Source organism: Lonchura striata, chromosome 3, assembly GCF_046129695.1.
Source record: "Lonchura striata isolate bLonStr1 chromosome 3, bLonStr1.mat, whole genome shotgun sequence".
Classification (NCBI taxonomy): domain Eukaryota; kingdom Metazoa; phylum Chordata; class Aves; order Passeriformes; family Estrildidae; genus Lonchura; species Lonchura striata.
In genome coordinates this window covers 112,269,552-112,292,312 of record NC_134605.1, presented here as the reverse complement: position 1 = coordinate 112,292,312, position 22,761 = coordinate 112,269,552, and the positions used below count along the sequence as shown (strand labels likewise).

General features: G+C 37.1%; 1 protein-coding gene across 1 annotated transcript in view; it reads right to left on the bottom strand.

Moving 5' to 3' along the window:
- Positions 1 to 16,099: 16,099 nt before the first annotated feature.
- LOC110484570 (elongator complex protein 3-like) overlaps positions 16,100 to 22,761 on the bottom strand; it is a 30,336-nt gene continuing 23,674 nt past the window's right edge. Inside the window, exons 5-7 of the mRNA XM_077781774.1 lie at positions 21,604 to 21,667; positions 18,167 to 18,235; positions 16,100 to 16,549 (exon numbers count right to left, since the gene is read on the bottom strand). Of these exons, the coding sequence (XP_077637900.1) occupies positions 16,100 to 16,549; positions 18,167 to 18,235; positions 21,604 to 21,667 (583 nt within the window). The remainder of the gene's footprint in view (positions 16,550 to 18,166; positions 18,236 to 21,603; positions 21,668 to 22,761) is intronic.

Below are 22,761 nucleotides of genomic sequence, written 5' to 3'. Positions count from 1 at the left end.
TGGGTTAATTCCCTCATTCCTCACGCCACCCCGGGGTTAATCCCCTCCTCACTGGCACCGCCCTGCAGCCGTGGATGCCGCATTCCGATTTTCCCGGCAGGCACGACTCAAATTTTGGCGATTTTTTCCCCCCTGGAAAGCAGCTGCCGGAGCAGGGAGATGATTTTGGGGTTGGGTTTTTTGGTTTTTAATGTTCCCCTCAGCTGCGCTCTGCTCGCCTCATTGACGCCCTTTCAGCGGCGCTAAATGAATTTGAAGGAAAACTCATTTTCTGCTGCCGCGGTGGGCGCCGTCGGTGCGGAACGGAGGAAAAAATGAGATTTAATATTGTGGGAATGCAGAGCTGACCCGGGAGGTCTCAGGGGTGAGGACAGAGCCCCCGAGCCCCCGGCTGTGATCTCTGCCCAGGGAAAAGAGTTCCCAACCTCACTGCATCAATTACCAGCGCTCAATTAATTAATAATTAAGTGTGGCACGGGTGTGGAAATAAAATTTTAGGATTTTAGATGAGGGGACGAGCTGGAGGGAATTGGGTGTGCCTTGTCCTTTTCTCCTTCTTCTCCTCGCCCTCCATGTCTCACTGCGTGTTGGCATTTTTCTGTTGGTTTGGCCGGGACACGCTGATCAATATTGGAATATTATTGTAAATATTGCACAGGGAGTTTGTGTATTGAATGTTTGTAACATTAAACTGGGGACTGGGTTTAGGCTGGGGACACACTGATCAATGTGGGTGATCAATATTGGAATATTATTGTAAATATTGCACAGGGAGTTTGTGTATTTAATGTTTGTAACATTAAACTGGGGACTGGGTTTAGGCCGGGGACACACTGATCAATATTGGAATATTATTGTAAATATTGCAGTTTGTGTATTTAATGTTTGTAACATTAAACTGGGGACTGGGTTTAGGCCGGGGACACGCTGATCAATGTAGGTGATCAATATTGGCACGTTATTGCAATATATTAAATATATTTTTATATATTTAAATATATCTTTAAATATATGTAAATATATGTATTAAATAAATATATATAAAATACATTGTAAATCCAGCACAGGGAGTTTCTGGTATTTCATGTTTGTAACATCCCACTGAGGACAGACCTTTGGCAGAGCAGCAGAACACGTTAAAAATAAACAAAAATAAACAACTTTAAAAACCAGCACAGACAATTTATGATTTCTGCTTTCACAACGGGGCTGAAGGACAGAGAGTTTTTACAATCTCAGAATCATCAATACCACGGATTCCGACAGGTTTGGTTCCAGCATCTCCCTTGGGAATTCCCCTTGGGAAAACCAAAACCGTGTGGGTTTGGCTTCCCAAAATTGGATATCTGCCATGGAGGAGCTGCAGTAGGGCGGAAAATGGGATGAGCGATCCCATCCCTGGATGAGGAAGGAAAACTGATGAAATTCCCTTGGGAATTCCCCTTGGAAAAGGCAAAATGGGATGAGCGATCCCATCCCTGGATGAGGATGGAAAACTGATGAAATTCCCTTGGGAATTCCCCTTGGAAAAGCCAAAACTGTGTGGTAGGGGAGATAACGGGATGAGCGATCCCATCCCTGGATGAGGATGGAAAACTGATGGAAAACGGATGAAATTCCCTTGGGAATTCCCCTTGGAAAAGGCAAAACGGGATGAGGGATCCCATCCCTGGATGGGGAAGGAAAGAGGATGGAAAACTGATGGAAAACTGATGAAAAACTGATGGAATTCCCTTGGGAATTCCCCTTGGAAAAGCCAAAACCGTGTGGGTTTGGCTTCCCAAAATTGGATATCTGCCATGGAGGAGGAGCTGCAGTAGGGCGGAAAACGGGATGAGAGATCCCATCCCTGGATGGGGAAGGAAAACTGATGGAAAACGGATGAAATTCCCTTGGGAATTCCCCTTGGAAAAGGCAAAATGGGATGAGCAATCCCATCTCTGGATGAGGATGGAAAATTGATGGAAAAATGATGAAATTCCCTTGGGAATTCCCCTTGGAAAAGCCAAAACCGTGTGGTAGGGGAGATAACGGGATGAGCAATCCCATCCCTGGATGAGGATGGAAAATTGATGGAAAACTGATGAAATTCCCTTGGGAATTCCCCTTGGAAAAGGCAAAATGGGATGAGCGATCCCATCCCTGCATGAGGAAGGAAAGAGGATGGAAAAATGATGAAATTCCCTCGGGAATTCCCCTTGGAAAAGGCAAAATGGGATGAGCGATCCCATCCCTGCATGAGGAAGGAAAGAGGATGGAAAAATGATGAAATTCCCTCGGGAATTCCCCTTGGAAAAGGCAAAATGGGATGAGCGATCCCATCTCTGCATGAGGAAGGAAAGAGGATGGAAAAATGATGAAATTCCCTCGGGAATTCCCCTTGGAAAAGGCAAAACAGGATGAGCGATCCCATCTCTGGATGAGGATGGAAAACTGATGGAAAACGGATGAAATTCCCTTGGGAATTCCCCTTGGAAAAGGCAAAACCGTGTGGTAGGGGAGATAACGGGATGAGCGATCCCATCCCTGGATGAGGAAGGAAAGAGGATGGAAAACTGATGAAATTCCCTTGGGAATTCCCCTTGGAAAAGGCAAAACGGGATGAGCAATCCCATCCCTGGATGAGGATGGAAAGAGGATGGAAAACTGATGAAATTCCCTTGGGAATTCCCCTTGGAAAAGCCAGAACAGGATGAGCAATCCCATCCCTGGATGGGGAAGGAAAGAGGATGGAAAACTGATGAAATTCCCTTGGGAATTCCCCTTGGAAAAGGCAAAATGGGATGAGCGATCCCATCCCTGGATGAGGATGGAAAACAGATGAAATTCCCTTGGGAATTCCCCTTGGAAAAGGCAAAACGGGATGAGCGATCCCATCCTTGGATGGGGAAGGAAAACTGATGGAAAACTGATGGAGAACAGATGAAATTCCCTTGGGAATTCCCCTTGGAAAAGGCAAAACGGGATGAGGGATCCCATCCCTGGATGGGGAAGGAAAGAGGATGGGAAGTTGATGAAATTAAATGACTTTTTTAATTAGCCAGCTTCCCAATAACATCGAACTCCAGCAGGTAAAAGTTGGGAAGTGCAGCAGGAAATGAGCAGCACACCAGGCAGGCAGCTTCGGGATAAAATTCCTTAAATCCCGCAAGATTTACCAAGGGGGAACGGTGACAAATAGTAAATATTTAATAAAATAGTAAATATTTACCGTGCAAATGGTAAATATGGAATGTTTGGGCTCATCCCATTCCAACCTCGACGCCCCAGGCTGCTCCCACCCGGCCTTGGACAATTCCAGGGCTGAGGAATCGGGAAATCGGAGCCTCGGCACGGGCAAAGCTGGACACGACGGAAAATCCGCCTGTTCCTCGGGAATTATCGGCAGCTGCAGAGCTCGGGGAGCAAAGGGGAATTTAGGGAAGGTTTGCTGGGAAAAAAGGGAATTTAGGCAGGTTTTCTGGGAACAAAAGGGAATTTAAACAGGTTTTCTGGGAAAAAAAGGGAATTTTTAGGCAGGTTTTCAGGGAACAAAAGGGAATTTAGGCAGGTTTTCTGGGAACAAAAGGGAATTTTTAGGCAGATTTTATGGGAACAAAAGGGAGTTTAGTCAGGTTTTCAGGGAACAAAAGGGAATTTTTTAGGAAGGTTTTCTGGGAACAAAAGGGAATTTTTAGGCAGATTTTCTGGGAGCAAAAGGGAATTTAGGCAGGTTTTCTGGAACAAAAGGGAATTTAGGCAGGTTTTCAGGGAACAAAAGGGAATTTAAACAGGTTTTCAGGGAACAAAGGGGAATTTTTAGGCAGGTTTGCTGGGAACAAAAGGGAATTTTTAGGCAGGTTTTCAGGGAACAAAAGGGAGTTTAGTCAGGTTTTCAGGGAACAAAAGGGAATTTAGTCAGGTTTTCAGGGAACAAAAGGGAATTTTTAGGCAGGTTTTCTGGAAACAAAAGGGAATTTTTAGGCAGGTTTTCAGGGAACAAAAGGGAATTTTTAGGCAGGTTTTCTGGGAAGGGCTGCAAATCTCTGGGAACAAAAGGGAATTGAGGCAGGTTTTCAGGGAACAAAAGGGAATTTAAACAGGTTTTCAGGGAACAAAAGGGAATTTAGGCAGGTTTTCTGGGAAAAAAAGGGAATTTGGGCAGGTTTTCAGGGAACAAAAGGGAATTTAAACAGGTTTTCAGGGAACAAAAGGGAATTTTTCGGCAGGTTTTCAGGGAACAAAAGGGAATTTAGGCAGATTTTCAGGGAACAAAAGGGAATTTAGGCAGGTTCCTCGGGAAGGGCTGCAAATCTCTGGGAACAAAAGGGAATTTAGGCAGGTTTTCAGGGAACAAAAGGGAATTTAAACAGGTTTTCAGGGAACAAAAGGGAATTTAGGCAGGTTGTCAGGGAACAAAAGGGAATTTAGGCAGGTTTTCTGGGAAGGGCTGCAAATCTCTGGGAACAAAAGGGAATTTAGGCAGGTTTTCTGGGAACAAAAGGGAATTTTTAGGCAGATTTTCAGGGAACAAAAGGGAATTTAGGCAGATTTTCAGGGAACAAAAGAGAATTTTTAGGCAGGTTTTCTGGGAAGGGCTGCAAATCTCTGGGAACAAAAGGGAATTTGGGCAGGTTTTCTGGGAACAAAAGGGAATTTAGTCAGGTTTTCTGGGAGCAAAAGGGAATTTAGGCAGATTTTCAGGGAACAAAAGGGACTTTAAACAGGTTTTCAGGGAACAAAAGGGAATTTTTCGGCAGGTTTTCAGGGAACAAAAGGGAATTTTTCGGCAGGTTTTCTCCCCTCAGAGCTCTGGCACTCCAGCAAGAGCCGCTTCTCTCCGCCGGGGTGTCCGGGGGGATTTGAGGGATGGGCTCGGATGGATCCGGGCGATTCCCAGCGCCGCTCCCTCCTCCAGGGCCCCCATCCCAAAATTGCTGCAATTTGGAGCTCGGAGAGTCCCTGTCACTCACCCGCTCGTTACGGCGGGAGCTGGCTGTCAAATGATAAAAAAAAAAAGAGCTGAAATTGGTTTTTCCTGCTCAAAATTCCACGGATTTGTCCCTGCCTGGGAAAGCAGCACCTGGGTCAAGGTGGAGCGTGAATCACCGTGGGGTGACTCAAAGCCTGCCTCCATTTTTGGGGTTTTTTGGGGTTTTTTTTGGATGTTTTTTGTTGTTGCAGTCGTAATTAGCACTCGGGAAGCGCAATTAAGAGCCATTAAAGGAACGAGGTGGGGAATTGCAGGAGCAAGGAGGTGGGATGGGTTTGTTCTGACCTCGCTCTGGGGTTGGTGGGAGGCAGGAACGGAGCTCGTTTCTACCCCACGGGTTTCACAGCACCCAAAAAACGGGGCAAAAACGCCGAATTTTGGTTAAAATGCAGCAGCAGCACGCCCGGACTGCCCTGCAGGGAGCAGAAGTTTGATTTGGGGTGGTTCAGAACAGATTTTTAACTCTACAAAGCAGCGTTTTTTAAAAGGGGGTTGGTTCCTCGATATTGGAAAAGCAAATTCCGGCGTTGGTGAACCTTCACAATCCCAAAATTCCAGCCTGGGTTGGGTGGGAAGGGACCTGGGAGCTCATCCACCTCCAACCCCAAAAGCTGCCCCGAGCCCAGGATGCTCCAAGCTGGCCTCGGGCACTTCCAGGGATGCAGGAGCAGCCACGAATCCTCTGGGAATTCTGTGCCAGAGCCACCCGGCCCTGACAGCCAAAAATTCCTTCCCAATATCCTGACAGCCAAAAATTCCTTCCCAATATCCTGACAGCCAAAAATTCCTTCCCAATATCCTGACAGCCAAAAATTCCTTCCCAATATCCTGACAGCCAAAAATTCCTTCCCAATATCCTGACAGCCAAAAATTCCTTCCCAATATCCTGACAGCCAAAAATTCCTTCCCAATATCCTGACAGCCAAAAATTCCTTCCCAATATCCTGACAGCCAAAAATTCCATCCCAATATCCCACCCTGACAGCCAAAAATTCCTTCCCAATATCCTGACAGCCAAAAATTCCTTCCCAATATCCCAGCGAGTCCTGACAGCCAAAAATTCCTTCCCAATATCCCACCTGGTCCTGACAGCCAAAAATTCCTTCCCAATATCCAGACAGCCAAAAATTCCTTCCCAATATCCTGACAGCCAAAAATTCCTTCCCAATATCCTGACAGCCAAAAATTCCATCCCAATATCCTGACAGCCAAAAATTCCTTCCCAATATCCCACCCTGACAGCCAAAAATTCCTTCCCAATATCCTGACAGCCAAAAATTCCTTACCAATATCCCAGCGAGTCCTGACAGCCAAAAATTCCTTCCCAATATCCTGACAGCCAAAAATTCCTTCCCAATATCCCGCCCTGACAGCCAAAAATTCCTTCCCAATATCCTGACAGCCAAAAATTCCTTCCCAATATCCTGAGAGCCAAAAATTCCTTCCCAATATCCTGAGAGCCAAAAATTCCTTCCCAATATCCCACCCCACCCTGACAGCCAAAAATTCCTTCCCAATATCCCAGCGAGTCCTGACAGCCAAAAATTCCTTCCCAATATCCTGACAGCCAAAAATTCCTTCCCAATATCCCGCCCTGACAGCCAAAAATTCCTTCCCAATATCCTGACAGCCAAAAATTCCTTCCCAATATCCCACCCTGACAGCCAAAAATTCCATCCCAATATCCTGACAGCCAAAAATTCCTTCCCAATATCCCACCCCACCCTGACAGCCAAAAATTCCTTCCCAATATCCCAGCCTGTCCTAAAAGCCAAAAATTCCTTCCCAATATCCTGACAGCCAAAAATTCCTTCCCAATATCCCAGCGAGTCCTGACAGCCAAAAATTCCTTCCCAATATCCCACCCTGACAGCCAAAAATTCCTTCCCAATATCCCACCCTAAAAGCCAAAAATTCCTTCCCAATATCCCACCCTGACAGCCAAAAATTCCTTCCCAATATCCCACCCTGACAGCCAAAAATTCCTTCCCAATATCCCACCCTAAAAGCCAAAAATTCCTTCCCAATATCCCACCCTGACAGCCAAAAATTCCTTCCCAATATCCCACCCTGACAGCCAAAAATTCCTTCCCAATATCCTGACAGCCAAAAATTCCTTCCCAATATCCCAGCCAGCCCTAAAAGCCAAAAATTCCCAAATTCCATTCCCTGGGTCCTGTTCCCTCCATCCCTTATCCCAAATTTTCTCCTGGAGGGGCTCTGAGCTCTCCCTGGATCCTTCGCTTCCCAGGCTGGCTCAGGGATGCAGATCCCAAATTCCCCGGATTTCTCCCCAAATCTGGCAGGGCTGCAGATCCCAAATTTCCCTGATTTCTCCCCAAATCCGGCAGGGATGCAGATCCCAAATTTCCCCAAATTATCCCCAAATCTGGCAGGGATGCAGATCCCAAATTTCCCCATTTCTCCCCAAATCTGGCAGGGATGCAGATCCCAAATTTCCCTGATTTCTCCCCAAATCCGGCAGGGATGCAGATCCCAAATTTCCCTGATTTCTCCCCAAATCTGGCAGGGATGCAGATCCCAAATTTCCCCCATTTCTCCTCAAATCTGGCAGGGATGCAGATCCCAAATTTCCCTGATTTCTCCCCAAATCTGGCAGGGATGCAGATCCCAAATTCCCCGGATTTCTCCCCAAATCCGGCAGGGATGCAGATCCCAATTTTCCCCCATTTCTCCCCAAATCTGGCAGGGCTGCAGATCCCAAATTCCCCGGATTTCTCCCCAAATCTGGCAGGGATGCAGATCCCAAATTTCTCCCCAAATCCGGCAGGGCTGCAGATCCCAAATTTCCCTGATTTCTCCCCAAATCTGGCAGGGATGCAGATCCCAAATTTCCCTGATTTCTCCCCAAAACCAGCAGGGATGCAGATCCCAAATTTCCCCATTTCTCCCCAAATCTGGCAGGGATGCTGATCCCAATTTTCCCCCATTTCTCCCCAAATCTGGCAGGGATGCAGATCCCAAATTTCCCTGATTTCTCCCCAAATCTGGCAGGACTGCAGACCCCAAATTTCCCTGATTTCTCCCCAGAACTGGCAGGGATGCAGATCCCAAATTTCCCCCATTTCTCCCCAAATCTGGCAGGGATGCAGATCCCAAATTTCCCTGATTTCTCCCCAAATCTGGCAGGGATGCAGATCCCAAATTTCCCGGATTTCTCCCCAAATCTGGCAGGGCTGCAGATCCCAAATTTTCCTGATTTCTCCCCAAATCTGGCAGGGATGCAGATCCCAAATTTCCCTGATTTCTCCCCAAATCCGGCAGGGATGCAGATCCCAAATTTCCCTGATTTCTCCCCAAATCCGGCAGGGCTGCAGATCCCAAATTTCCCTGATTTCTCCCCAAATCCGGCAGGGATGCAGATCCCAAATTTCCCTGATTTCTCCCCAAATCCGGCAGGGCTGCAGATCCCAAATTTCCCTGATTTCTCCCCAAATCTGGCAGGGATGCAGATCCCAAATTTCCCTGATTTCTCCCCAAATCTGGCAGGGATGCAGATCCCAAATTTCCCTGATTTCTCCCCAAATCCGGCGGGGCTGCAGATCCCAAATTCCCCGGATTTCTCCCCAAATCTCTCCTCCCTCACCAGGAGTCAGCTCCGTGCTGCCGGTGACTCACTGAGCCCATCACCCCTCATGACTCACGGGTCAGGTGAGAGGAGCAGCAAAAATTCTCATTTACATCCCCATTTTTTCCATTTTTTTCCCCTTTTTTTGGACATTTTTTTTCCCTTACACTTTCTCCCGCTCTCATTGTCCTCAAAGCTGCCGCAATCAACTCCACGCTTGACTGGAGCAGCTCCCAGCAAAAAAAAAAAAATAAAGAAAGAAATAAATTAATTTCTCATCTTTTCTCCAGGGGGAGAAAAAAATATCCAGCCTGGAGAGATTGGGAAATTGTTAATAATTATAAAAAAAAAGGGAGATTATCTGGTGGAGCACCCAGAAATTCGGGAGCGATGCTGAAACGTCTCAGTGCTCTCACAAAAACACAAAAAATAAAGATTTTCCCCTCTGGCTCTGCAATTCTTCACCCACTCCTCAGCCTGCCTATTTCTCAAACCCCTCGAGCATAAATTTCTGTCTGAACGGTGTAAAAAAATCGTTTATTCCCCTCAAAAGGAGGTGCTGGAAAAATAGTGAAAGCAGGGGATTTATTTAGCTGTGAAAAACCTGAAGTTTCCCCGTTAATCTTGGTAAAAAAACGAGGAGTTCGCGTGTTTATCTGCAAGAAAATCAGAATTTTAGGGGGTTTTGGGCGATAATTTCTTGATGTGGTGAGGGACGCGGCTCCTTTTTTGTCACATCATTTTGATGGGATTTGTCGGAGCCTCGGAGGGACGACGGAGGTGAAGCATCACGAGGAGAAAATGGAAAATTACCTCGGCAGGAGGGAGCAGATGGACGAGGGTCGGGCTTGGCAGAGCAGGCAAAAAAATCAGAATTTATTGGGTGAAAAAAGGGGAAATTTGGGGGTTTCTGGGGCGGCGGGGGGGAATTTAAGTCCTTTGTGACACAAACCACGCCGGGATTCTGGGATTCATTCCAGGGTGAAGATCATTTCCAACCTGAAGGAATTTCTGGACAAAATTTAAATTAAAATAATGATTTTCCCAATAAATAAAAATCTCCAGAATCCAGGGATTGACCAGGGAGATTTGGGAGTTGGTGGCACCAAAAAGTTCTCGGCCAACAGCACCGACCTGGCTGAAGCTCCTTTTCTATGTGAAACAATTTCTGTACAAAATCTCTGTGAAAAATCTAAATTTCTGTACAAAATCTAAATTTAACTAATGATTTTCCTATTAAATAAAAATCTCCAGAATCCAGGGATTGACCAGGATGGGATTTGGGAGTTGGTGGCACCAAAATGTTCTCAGCCAACAGCACCGACCTGGCTGAACGCCCTTCCCCACGTGAAACAATTTCTATATAAAATCTCTGTGAAAAATCTAAATTTCTGCAAAAATCTAAATTAATTAATAATTTTCCCATTAAATAAATCCACCAGAATCCAGGGATTGACCAGGATGGGATTTGGGAGTTGGTGGCCCCAAAAAGTTCTCGGCCAACAGCACCGACCTGGCTGAAGCTCCTTCCCCACGTGAAACAATTTCTATATAAAATCTCTGTGAAAAATCTACATTTCTGTAAAATTCTAAATTAAAATAATGATTTTCTCATTAAATAAAAATCTCCAGAATCCAGGGATTGACCAGGATGGGATTTGGGAGCTGGTGGCACCAAGAAGTTCTCGGCCAACAGCACCGACCTGGCTGAAGCTCCTTCCCCATATGAAACAATTTCTGTACAAAATCTCTGTGAAAAATCTAAATTTCCGTAAAAATCTAAATTAGTTAATGATTTTCCCAATAAATAAATCCTCCAGAATCCAGGGATTGATCAGGATGGGATTTGGGAATTGGTGGCACCAAAAGTTCTCGGCCAACAGCACCGACCTGGCTGAACGCCCTTCCCCACGTGAAACAATTTCTATTTAAAATCTCTGTGAAAAATCTAAATTTCTGTAAAATTCTAAATTAAAATAATGATTTTCTCATTAAATAAAAATCTCCAAAATCCAGGGATTGACCAGGATGGGATTTGGGAATTGGTGGCACCAAAAAGTTCTCGGCCAACAGCACCAACCAGGCTGAAGCTCCTTTTCTATGTGAAACAATTTCTATATAAAATCTGTGAAAAATCTAAATTTCTGTAAAAATCTAAATTTAATTAATGATTTTCCCATTAAATAAATCCTCCAGAATCCAGGGATTGATCAGGGAGATTTGGGAGCTGGTGGCACCAAAAGTTCTCAGCAAACAGCACCGACCTGGCTGAAGCTCCTTCCCCATATGAAACAATTTCTATATAAAATCTGTGAAAAATCTAAATTTCTGTAAAAATCTAAATTTAAGTAATGATTTTCCCAATAAATAAAAACCTCCAGAATCCAGGGATTGACCAGGATGGGATTTGGGAGTTGGTGGCACCAAAAAGTTCTTGGCCAACAGCACCGACCTGGCTGAACGCCCTTCCCCGCGTGAAGCCATTTCTATATAAAATCTCTGTGAAAAATCTAAATTTTTGTACAAAACTTAAAATTAATTAATGATTTTCCCATTAAATAAATCCTCCAATATCCAGGGATTGACCAGGGAGATTTGGGAGTTGGTGGCACCAAAAGTTCTCGGCCAACAGCACCAACCTGGCTGAAGCTCCTTCCCCACGTGAAGCAATTTCTGTACAAAATCTCTGTGAAAAATCTAAATTTCTGTAAAAATCTAAATTTAAATAATGATTTTCCCAATAAATAAAAATCTCCAGAATCCAGGGATTGACCAGGATGGGATTTGGGAGCTGGTGGCCAACAGCACCGACCTGCCTGAAGCTCCTTCCCCACATTAAATTTAAATAATTATATTTATTTTTTTTTCTGCAGGTGTTTTTGGCTGATTTTATTGGGTTTTAAATAATTTTAGAAGTATTTAGGATGAGTTTTGTGTGGAAAATGTGAAGTTTAGGATGAGTTTTGTGTGGAAAATGTGAAGTTTTGTCTGCTGTTGTTTTCTGCAGGGGAAGGTCGGGGAGATTGGAAATTATTGTGGGGACGGTAAAAGCACTGGAGACGAGGGAGGCAGCAAATAAAATAAAATAAAATAAATAAAATAAAGTAAATAAAATAAAGTAAATAAAATAAATAAAGTAAAATAAAATACTATAAAATAAAATACTATAAAATAAAACAAATAAATTAAATTAAATTAAATTAAATTAAATTTAAAAAATTAAATTAATAAATAAAGTAAAATAAATTAAATAAATTAAATAAACTAAAATTAAATAAAGTAAAATCAAATAAAATAAAGTAAAAGAACATAAAGTAAAAGAACTACAATTAAATAAAATTAAAATAAAATAAAATATCAAATAAAATAAAGTATAAAATAAAATAAAATGTAAAATTAAAGTACAGTAAAATAAAATACAATAAAATATAATAAATAAAATAAAAAAATATATAATTAAATTAAAATACCGAAAAATAAAATAAAATATAAAATAAAATATAAAATAAAATAAATAAAATAAAATACAATAAAATAAAATAAAATATAAAATAAAATACAACAAAATACAATAAAAATACAATAAAGTAAAATAAAATAAAATAAAATTAAATTAAATTAAATTAAAACACAATAAAAACAGTAAAATAAAATATAAAATAAAATAAAATAAAATAAAGTAAAATAAATAAAATTAAAATACAATAAAATACAATAAAATATAAAATAAAATAAAAATGAAAATAAAAATAAAAATAAAAGTAGAAACAAGAATAAAGAGAAAATAAAAATAAAAATAAAAATAAAAATAAAAATAAAAATAGAAACAAGAATAAAGAGAAAAATAAAAATAAAGAGAAAAATAAAAATAAAAATAAAAATAAAAACAAGAATGAAGAGAAAAATAAAAATAAAAACAAGAATAAAAATAAAAACAAGAATAAAAATAAAAATAAAATTAAAATTAAAAATAAAAATAAAAACAAGAATAAAGAGAAAAATAAAAATAAAAATAAAAATAAAAATAAAAATAAAAATAGAAACAAGAATAAAGAGAAAAATAAAAATCAAAATCAAAATAAAAACAAGAATAAAAATAAAAATAAAAATACCAATAAGAATAAAATAAAAATAAAAATAAAAATAAAAATAAAAATAAAAATAAAATTAAAAATAAAGAAGGAAAGGGTTTGGTGCCCTCCAGAGGAAAAAGGGAGATACAAAGGATTGGATGGAAATTCCCTTTTACTTGAAATTATAATCGTAAAATCCCTTTTATTGGGGATTATAATTATAAAATCACTTCTGCTAGAAATGATAATTATAAAATCCCTTTTATTGGGGATTATAATTATAAAATCACTTCTGCTAGAAATGATAATTATAAAATCACTTTTATTGGGGATTATAATTATAAAATCAATTCTGCTGGAAGTTATAATTATAAAATCACTTTTATTGGGGATTATGGAACTAAAATAACTTTTGTTGCAGATTATGGTTCTAAAATAATTCCTGATGGAAATGATGATTATTAAATCACTTTTACTGGAGATTATGGTTCCAAAAATCCCATTTTTTGGGTATTCCAGCCCTAAAATCCCATTTTTTGGCCATTCCAGCCCTAAAATCCCATTTTTTGGACCATTCCACCCCTAAAATCCCATTTTTTTGGGTATTCCAGATCTAAAATCCCATTTTTTGGGCCATTCCAGCCCTAAAATCCCATTTTTTGGCCATTCCATCCTAAAATCCCATTTTTTTTGTCATTCCAGATCTAAAATCCCATTTTTTGGCCATTCCAGCCCTAAAATCCCATTTTTTGGCCGTTCCAGCCCTAAAATCCCATTTTTTGGGCCATTCCAGCTCTAAAATCCCATTTTTTGGGTATTCCAGCCCTAAAATCCCATTTTTTTGGCCATTCCAGCCCTAAAATCCCATTTTTTGGGCCATTCCAGCCCTAAAATCCCATTTTTTTGGGTATTCCAGCCCTAAAATCCCATTTTTTTGGCCATTCCAGCCCTAAAATCCCATTTTTTTCACCATTCCAGCCCTAAAATCCCATTTTTTGGCCATTCCAGCTCTAAAATCCCATTTTTTGGCCATTCCAGCCCTAAAATCCTATTTTTTGGGCCATTCCAGCCCTAAAATCCCATTTTTGGGCTATTCCACCCCTAAAATCCCATTTTTTGGGCCATTCCACCCCTAAAATCCCATTTTTTGGGCCATTCCACCCCTAAAATCCCATTTTTTTGGCCATTCCAGCCCTAAAATCCCATTTTTTGGCCATTCCATCCTAAAATCCCATTTTTTGGGCTATTCCACCCCTAAAATCCCATTTTTTTTGCCATTCCAGCTCTAAAATCCCATTTTTTGGGTATTCCAGCCCTAAAATCCCATTTTTTTGGCCATTCCAGCTCTAAAATCCCATTTTTTTCACCATTCCAGCCCTAAAATCCCATTTTTTGGCCGTTCCAGCCCTAAAATCCCATTTTTTGGGCCATTCCAGCTCTAAAATCCCATTTTTTGGCCATTCCACCCCTAAAATCCCATTTTTTGGGTATTCCACCCCTAAAATCCCATTTTTTGGGTATTCCAGCCCTAAAATCCCATTTTTTGGGTATTCCAGCCCTAAAATCCCATTTTTGGGCCATTCCAGCCCTAAAATCCCATTTTTTGGGGTATTCCAGCCCTAAAATCCCATTTTTTGGCCGTTCCAGCCCTAAAATCCCATTTTTTGTCCCAAATTTCCCAAGCCCCCCAAGGCCGGCGCCGACCCCAAACCCCCCAAAGGTTCTCGCGCCCCCAACGACCCCAAAATGTCAAATTTCACTTTTTTGGGGTTTTTCTGCAATAATAATAAAGAAGAAAGAAATAAAGAAAATATAAATAAAAGAATCAAGAATAAACGAATAAAGAAATAAATCAAGAATAAATAAACCCGGAACGCCAAAACCACCGGAAAAATCCCAAATTTCCCTTTTCCCGCTTTTCCGGCGCGCGACTCAAACCCCAGCGAGCAACCCAAAATCAGCCAAAATCCACCAAAATACGCCAAAATTCGCCAAAATTCACCAAAATTCGCCAAAATCCGCCAAAATTTGCCAAAATCTGCCAAAATTTGCCAAAATCTGCCAGAATTCGCCAAAATTCGCCAAAATTCGCCAAAATTCGGGATTTTCCGGGTCAGCCGGAGGGAACGGGAATAACGGGAATAATGGGAACGGGAATAACGGGAATAACTGGAATGGGAATAACGGGAATAACGGGAATGGGAACGGGAATGGAACGGGAATGGGAACGGGAACGGAAATAATGGGAAGAACGGGAATGGAACGGGAATAACGGGAATGGAACAGGAATGGGAATGGAAATACTGGGAATAATGGGAATAACGGGAATAACGGGAATGGGAACGGGAATGGAACGGGAATGGGAACGGGAACGGAAATAACGGGAATAACGGGAATGGGAATAACGGGAATAACTGGAATGGGAATAACGGGAATAACGGGAATGGGAACGGGAACGGAAATAATGGGAAGAACGGGAATGGAACGGGAATAACGGGAATGGAACAGGAATGGGAATGGAAATACTGGGAATAATGGGAATAACGGGAATAACGGGAATGGGAACGGGAATGGAACGGGAATGGGAACGGGAACGGAAATAACGGGAATAACGGGAATGGAACGGGAATAACGGGAATGGAACAGGAATGGGAATGGGAACGGGAATGGGAATGGGGAATGGAAACAGAAACGGGAATAACGGGAACAATGGGAACAGCGGGAATGGGAATAACGGGAACAGCGGGAACGGGAACACCGGGAACAGTGGGAATGGGAATACCGGGAGCAGCGGGAACAGGAATAACGGGAACAGCGGGAATGGGAACACTGGGATGAACGGGAACAGCAGGAATGGGAATACTGGGAATAATGGAAACGGGAACAGTGGGATGAACGGGAACAGCAGGAATGGGAACAGCGGGATGAACGGGAACAGCAGGAATGGGAATACTGGGAATAATGGAAACGGGAACAGCGGGATGAACGGGATCAGCAGGAATGGGAACAGCGGGATGAACGGGAACAGTGGGAACGGGAACAGCGGGATGAACGGGAACAGTGGGAACGGGAACAGCGGGATGAATGGGAACAGTGGGAACGGGAACACTGGGAGGATCGGGAACAGCAGGAATGGGAACAGCGGGATGAACGGGAACACCAGGATGAACGGGAACAGTGGGAACGGGAACACCGGGATGAGTGGGAACACCGGGATGAACGGGAACAGTGGGAACGGGAACACCGGGATGAGCGGGAACAGTGGGATGAACGGGAACACCGGGATGAACGGGAACACCGGGATGACCGGGATCCCCGGGATCCGGGAACACTGGGAACGGGAATACTGGGAATAATGGAAACAGGATCCCGGTAGGGAACCCCGGGAACAATGGGAACACCGGGAACCCCGGGAACACCGGGAATGGGAACAGCGCGTGTCGCACCTGAGGGCGTCGCGGGCGCTCAGGGAGCGGTGGCCGCTGAGCGCGTCGAGCAGGCCGCGGATGAAGGAGTCCCGGTAGGGAACACTGGGAATCCCGGGAACACCGGGAACACCGGGAACACCGGGAACACCGGGAATGGGATCCGTGGGAGGTGCGTGTCCCACCTGAGGGCGTCGCGGGCGCTCAGGGAGCGGTGGCCGCTGAGCGCGTCGAGCAGGCCGCGGATGAAGGAGTCCCGGTAGGGAACACCGGGAACAATGGGAACACCGGGAACACCGGGAACACCGGGAACACCGGAACAGCGCGTGTCCCACCTGAGGGCGTCGCGGGCGCTGGTGGAGCGGTGGCCGCTGAGCGCGTCGAGCAGGCCGCGGATGAAGGAGTCCCGGTAGGGCTCGGGCAGCGCCAGGAAGGTGCCGCCCATCACCACCAGCTCCACCTTGTCCACGCTGTGGCCCAGCTGCCGCAGCTGGACGGACGGACGGACGGACGGACGGACGGGAAAAAAAAGGAATGTTGGGGGTTAGTCACAAAAATTTCAATGTTATTTTGATTTTTTTTGGGTGAATTTTGGGGTTATTCCCAAAAATTTCAACGTTATTTTGATTTTTTTGGGGTGGTTTTTGGGGTTATTCCCAAAATTCCCCATTATTTTGAATTTTTTAGGTGTGTTTTGGGGTTATTCCCAAAAATTTCAACATTATTTTTAATTTTTTTTAGGGTTATTCCCAAAATTTCCCCATTATTTTAATTTTTTTTAGGTGTGTTTGCAACATTTCACCATTATTTTTAATTATTTAGGTGCATTTTGAGGTTATTCCCAAAATTTCCCCATTATTTTTAATTTTTTTGGTGCGTTTTGCGGTTATTCCCAAAAATTCCCCATTATTTTTAATTTTTTTTAGGAGTGTTTTGGGGTTATTCCCAAAATTCATTATTTTTAATTTTTTTTAGGAGCGTTTTGGGGTTATTCCCAAAAATTTCAACATCATTTTAAATTTTTTTTAGGTGATTTTTGATTTTTTTTCGTGGCTTTTCAGGGAGGAAATTTTTTTTTGGTCATAATTTTGTTAAAAAAAAAGTTTAATTTTTTTTTTTTTATGTAAGAGTGGAAAGTTTTCCCAAAAAATCAGAATTATTCCAAATCAAGTTAAAAAGGCAAAAAAAAAATTAATTTCTTTTAATCTACATAGAAAAAACTCCTCAAAAAGGCAAAAAAAATTTGAATTTCCTTTAATTCATGTAGAAAAAACCCCAAAAAATGAAAAAAAAAATTTGATTTTAATTTAATTTGTGTAGGAAAAAACGCCTCAAAAAGGCAAAAAAAAAAAATTTTAATATTATTTTAATTTCTTTTAATCTACATAGAAACAATTCCTCAAAAAGGACAAAAATAAATTGAATTTCCTTTAATTCATGTAGAAAAAACCCAAAAAAAACTCAAAAAAAATTTTGAATTTAATTTGCGTAGGAAAAAACTCCTGAAAAAGACAAAAAAAAAATTTGAATTCAATTTAATTTTTGTAGAAAGACTCAAAAAAAAAATCTGAATTTAATTTAATTTTTGTAGAAAAGACTCAAAAAAAGAATCTGAATTCAATTTAATTTTTGTAAAAAGACCCAAAAAAAAATCCGAATTTAATTTAATTTACGTAGAAAAAAAACTCCTCCAAAAGACAAAAAAAAATTTGAATTCAATTTAATTTTTGTAGAAAGACTAAAAAAAATTTCTGAATTTAATTTAATTTTTGTAAAAAGACCCAAAAAAAAAATCCGAATTTAATTTAATTTACATAGAAAAAAAACTCCTCAAGAAGACAAAAAAATCCGAATTTTTTTTTTTTAAAAAAATCCATATAAACTCAGAAAAAAACCCCAAATAAATTCATTTTCCCCCCGATAAAAATCAGAATTCCGCGGCGAACGTGGAAAATTCCGATTTGAAGGGAACGTTGGAAATCGGGCGATGGAAAAATTGGATTTTTTGCGGCTCAGGAGCGCAGGGAATGGGCAGAATAATTGGAATAATTTGATTTTTGGGGATTTTTGGGGATTTTTGGCATTCCCAAGAAGGAAATGCAGGTACCTGCTCCAGGCGCTGCCGGGTCTGCAGGAAGGGATCGTAGCGAGCGCGGATCGCCCTCATGGACGTGGGCTAAAAACACCAAAAAATTCCATTTATTACCCAGTTTTATGGTTAAAAATAACAAAATCTGATTTTTAACACGCTGAGAATTTCAAATCCTGATAGAAGCAAAGCACAAAATATCAAAAGTGTAAAAAAAATAAACCAAAAATTCAATTTATTATCGATTTTCCTCACTTAAAAATAACAAAATTGAAATTTTTAATACACTGAGAATTTCAAATCCTGATAGAACCAAAACCCAAAATATAAAAATTGCAAAAAAAATAAACCAAAAATTCAATTTATTATCCATTTTTACTGTTAAAAATAACAAAATCTGATTTTTAACACGCTGAGAATTTCAAACTCACAAAATAAAAAATGGTAAAAAATTAAATGAAAAATTCAATTTATTATCGTTTTTTCCCACTTAAAAATAACAAAATTGAAATTTTTAATACACTGAGAATACCAAATCCTGATGGACACAAACTCACAAAATAAAAATGTTAAGAAATAAACCAAAAATTCAATTTATTATCAATTTTTACAGTTAAAAATAACAAAATCTGATTTTTAACACGCTGAGAATTTCAAATCCTGATAGAAGCAAAGCACAAAGTAGCAAAAGTGTAAAAAAAATAAACCAAAAATTCAATTTATTATTGATTTTTCCCCACTTAAAAATAACAAAATTGAAATTTTTAATACACTGAGAATACCAAATCCTGATGGACCCAAACTCACAAAAGAAAAATATAAAAAAATAAACCAAAAATTCAATTTATTACCCATTTTTACTGTTAAAAATAACAAAAATCTGATTTTTATCACGCTGAGAATTTCAAATCCTGATAGAACCAAAGCACAAAGTAGCAAAAGTGTAAAAAAAATAAACCAAAAATTCAATTTATTATCGATTTTTCCCCACTTAAAAATAAGAAAATTCGATTTTTAACACGCTGAGAATTTCAAATCCTGATAGAAGCAAAGCCCAAAGTATAAAAATTTAAAAAAAAAACAAAAAAATTCAATTTATTATCAATTTTTACCACTAAAAATAACAAAATCTGATTTTTAGCACGCTGAGAATTTCAAATCCTGATAGAAGCAAAGCACAAAGTATCAAAAGTGTAAAAAAAATAAACCAAAAATTCAATTTATTATTGATTTTTAGTGTTAAAAATAACAAAATTTAAATTTTTAATACACTGAAAATATCAAATCCTGATGGACCCAAACTCACAAAAGAAAAATATAAAAAAATAAACCAAAAATTCAATTTATTATCATTTTCCCCACTTAAAAATAACAAAAATCCAATTTTTAACACGCTGAGAATTTCAAATCCTGATGGACCCAAAACCCAAAATATAAAAATTGCAAAAAAAAATAAACTAAAAATTCAAATTATTATTGTTCTTCCCGACTTAAAATTAACAAAATCTGATTTTTAACACGCTGAGAATTTTAAACCTACAAAATAAAAATTTAAAAACAAAAATAAACCAAAAAATTGAATTTATTATCAATTTTTACTGTTAAAAATAAAAAAATCTGATTTTTAACGTGGTGAGAACTTAAAATCCTGATGGACCCAAAACCCAAAATATAAAAATTAAAAAAAAAATAAACCAAAAATTCAATTTATTATCATTTTTCCCCACTTAATAATAACAAAATCTGACTTTAAACATCTTGAGAATTTTAAACCCACAAAATAAAAATTAAAAAAATACCCAAAAATTCAATTTATTATCATTTTTTCGACTCAAAAATAACGAAATCCGATTTTTATTACGCTGAGAATTTCAAACCCACAAAATAAATCGATTTTTTTGTTTAATTTTTAAAACCTTCCAAACCTGTGCTTTAAAAATTGAAATTTTGAACAGGAATTTGGCACCTCAAACTCTTTTAAAAATTAAAAAAATTAAATGAAATTAAAAAATTTATCATTTATTTATCCAATTATTATAATTAAAAATTATTAATTACTTATTGAATTATTAGAATTTTAAAACTATTATTTATTTACTGAATTACTAGAATTAATAATAATTATTTATTTATTGGATTATTATCATTAAAAATTATTATTTATTGAATTATTATCATTAAATATTAATAATTTATTGAATTGCTATCATTAATAATTATTATTTCTTTGTTAAATTATTACAATTTAAAAATTATTATCTATTTATTGAATTGTTATAATTAAACATTATTAATTATTTAACGAACTATTGTAATTAAAATTACTATTTATTGAATTATTCTAATTAAAAAATATTCTTTCTTTATTGGATTATTATAATTAAAAATATTATATATTTATTGAATTATTAGAAATAAAACCTATTACTAAATTATTGAATTATTATAATTTAAAATTATTATTTATTTATTGAATTATTCTCCTTTAATATTACTTATTATTCATTTATTATAAATGAAAATATTAATTATTTATTCAATTATTATAAATAAAAATATGAATTGTTTATTCAATTAGTAGATTTTTTAAATTATTATTTATTGATTAATTAAAATTAAAATTATTATTTATTTATTCAATTATTATGATTAACAATCATTATTTATTGGATTATTACCATTACAATTATTTATTTATTGAATTACTATAATTTTAAAATTAATATTTATATTTTGAATTGTAATAATTAAAAATTCTTATTTATTGAAATTTTTTAATTAAAAATTACTATTTATTGAATTATTATAAATTAAAAATTATTGTTTATTTCTTGAATTATTATAAATAAAAATCATTATTTATTGAATTATAATAATTTAAAAAATTATTTATTGAATTTTTATCGTTAAAAACATTAATTATGATAATTTAAAAATTATTCTTTATTTATTGAATTTTTATAAGTAAAAATTATTACTTATATATTGAATTATTATAATTTTTAAATAATTGTTTATTAATTGACTTATTAGAATTCAAAAAGTATTATTTATTTATTTATTGAATTATCACCATTAAAAATTAAAAATCTCATTTTTTCCATCAAGGGAAACCCATTAATTTTATTTTTAATGGAGAATTTTGAGCATTTTTTTAAAATTTATTTGGGATTTTTTAATTTTTTCCCCATTTCCTTTCAAGATTTCAAGAATTGAGTTAAAACAGAAAAAAAATTCTTTAAAATTTGAATTTTTTTGCTTAAAACCAATCACAAAAACGGGGAGAAAATCGAAAAAAAATTCAATTTATCATTGAATATCAAAGGCAATTTATTGAATTTTTGAGCATTTCAAAGGGGATTCATGTCATTTAAAAAAATTAAAATTAAATTCAATTTTTTTCCTTTAAAAAAACGTGAATTTGGGTAAAAAAGCAGAAAATGGGGATTTTTTACCTCGTAGCCGGTGTAGGACTGGGCGGAATATTCGAAATCCGAGTCCGGCCCCCCCGGGCAGTACCTGAGGAGGGAAATATGCAAATGATATGCAAATTGCAGCCAAACACGGAATTCCTAACATTCGATTAATTTTAAATTTTAATTTAAATTTAATTTTAAATTTAATTCGCTTTAATTTCAAATTTAATTCACATTCATATAAATTCCCTTCGATATGAAGTCGTAATTCAATTTAAATTCATTTAAATTCATTTTAATTTCAATTCATTATAATTTAATTTTAATTCGCTTTAATTTTAATTCGCATTAATTTAAATTCATTTTAATTTTAATTCATTATAATTCAATTTAAATGCATTTTCATTTTAATTTTAATTCATTATAATTTAATTTTAATTCACTTTAATTTTAATTTTATTCACTTTAATTTTAATTCGCTTTAATTTTAATTCGCTTTAATTTTAATTCGCATTAATTTAAATTCATTTTAATTTGAAGTCATAATTCAATTTAAATTCATTTTAATTCTAATTCATTATAATTCAATTTAAATGCATTTTCATTTTAATTTTAATTCATTATAATTTAATTTTAATTCGGTTTAATTTTAATTTTAATTCGCTTTAATTTTAATTTGCTTTAATTTTAATTAGCATTAGTTTAAATAAATTTTAATTTGAAGTCATAATTCAATTTAAATTCATTTTAATTTGAAGTCATTATAATTCAATTTAAATGCATTTTCATTTTAATTTTAATTCATTATAATTTAATTATAGTTCACTTTAATTTTAATTCGCTTTAATTTTAATTAGCATTAATTTAAATTCATTTTAATTTGAAGTCATAATTAAATTTAAATTCATTTTAATTCTAATTCATTATAATTGAATTTAAATGCATTTTCATTTTAATTTTAATTCATTATAATTTAATTTTAATTCGCTTTAATTTTAATTTCAATTAGCTTTAATTTTAATTAACATTAATTTAAATAAATTTTAATTTGAAGTCATAATTCAATTTAAATTCATTTTAATTTTAATCATTATAATTCAATTTAAATGCATTTTCATTTTAATTTTAATTAATTATAATTTAATTTTAATTCACTTTAATTTTAATTTGCTTTAATTTTATTTCGTTTTACATTTA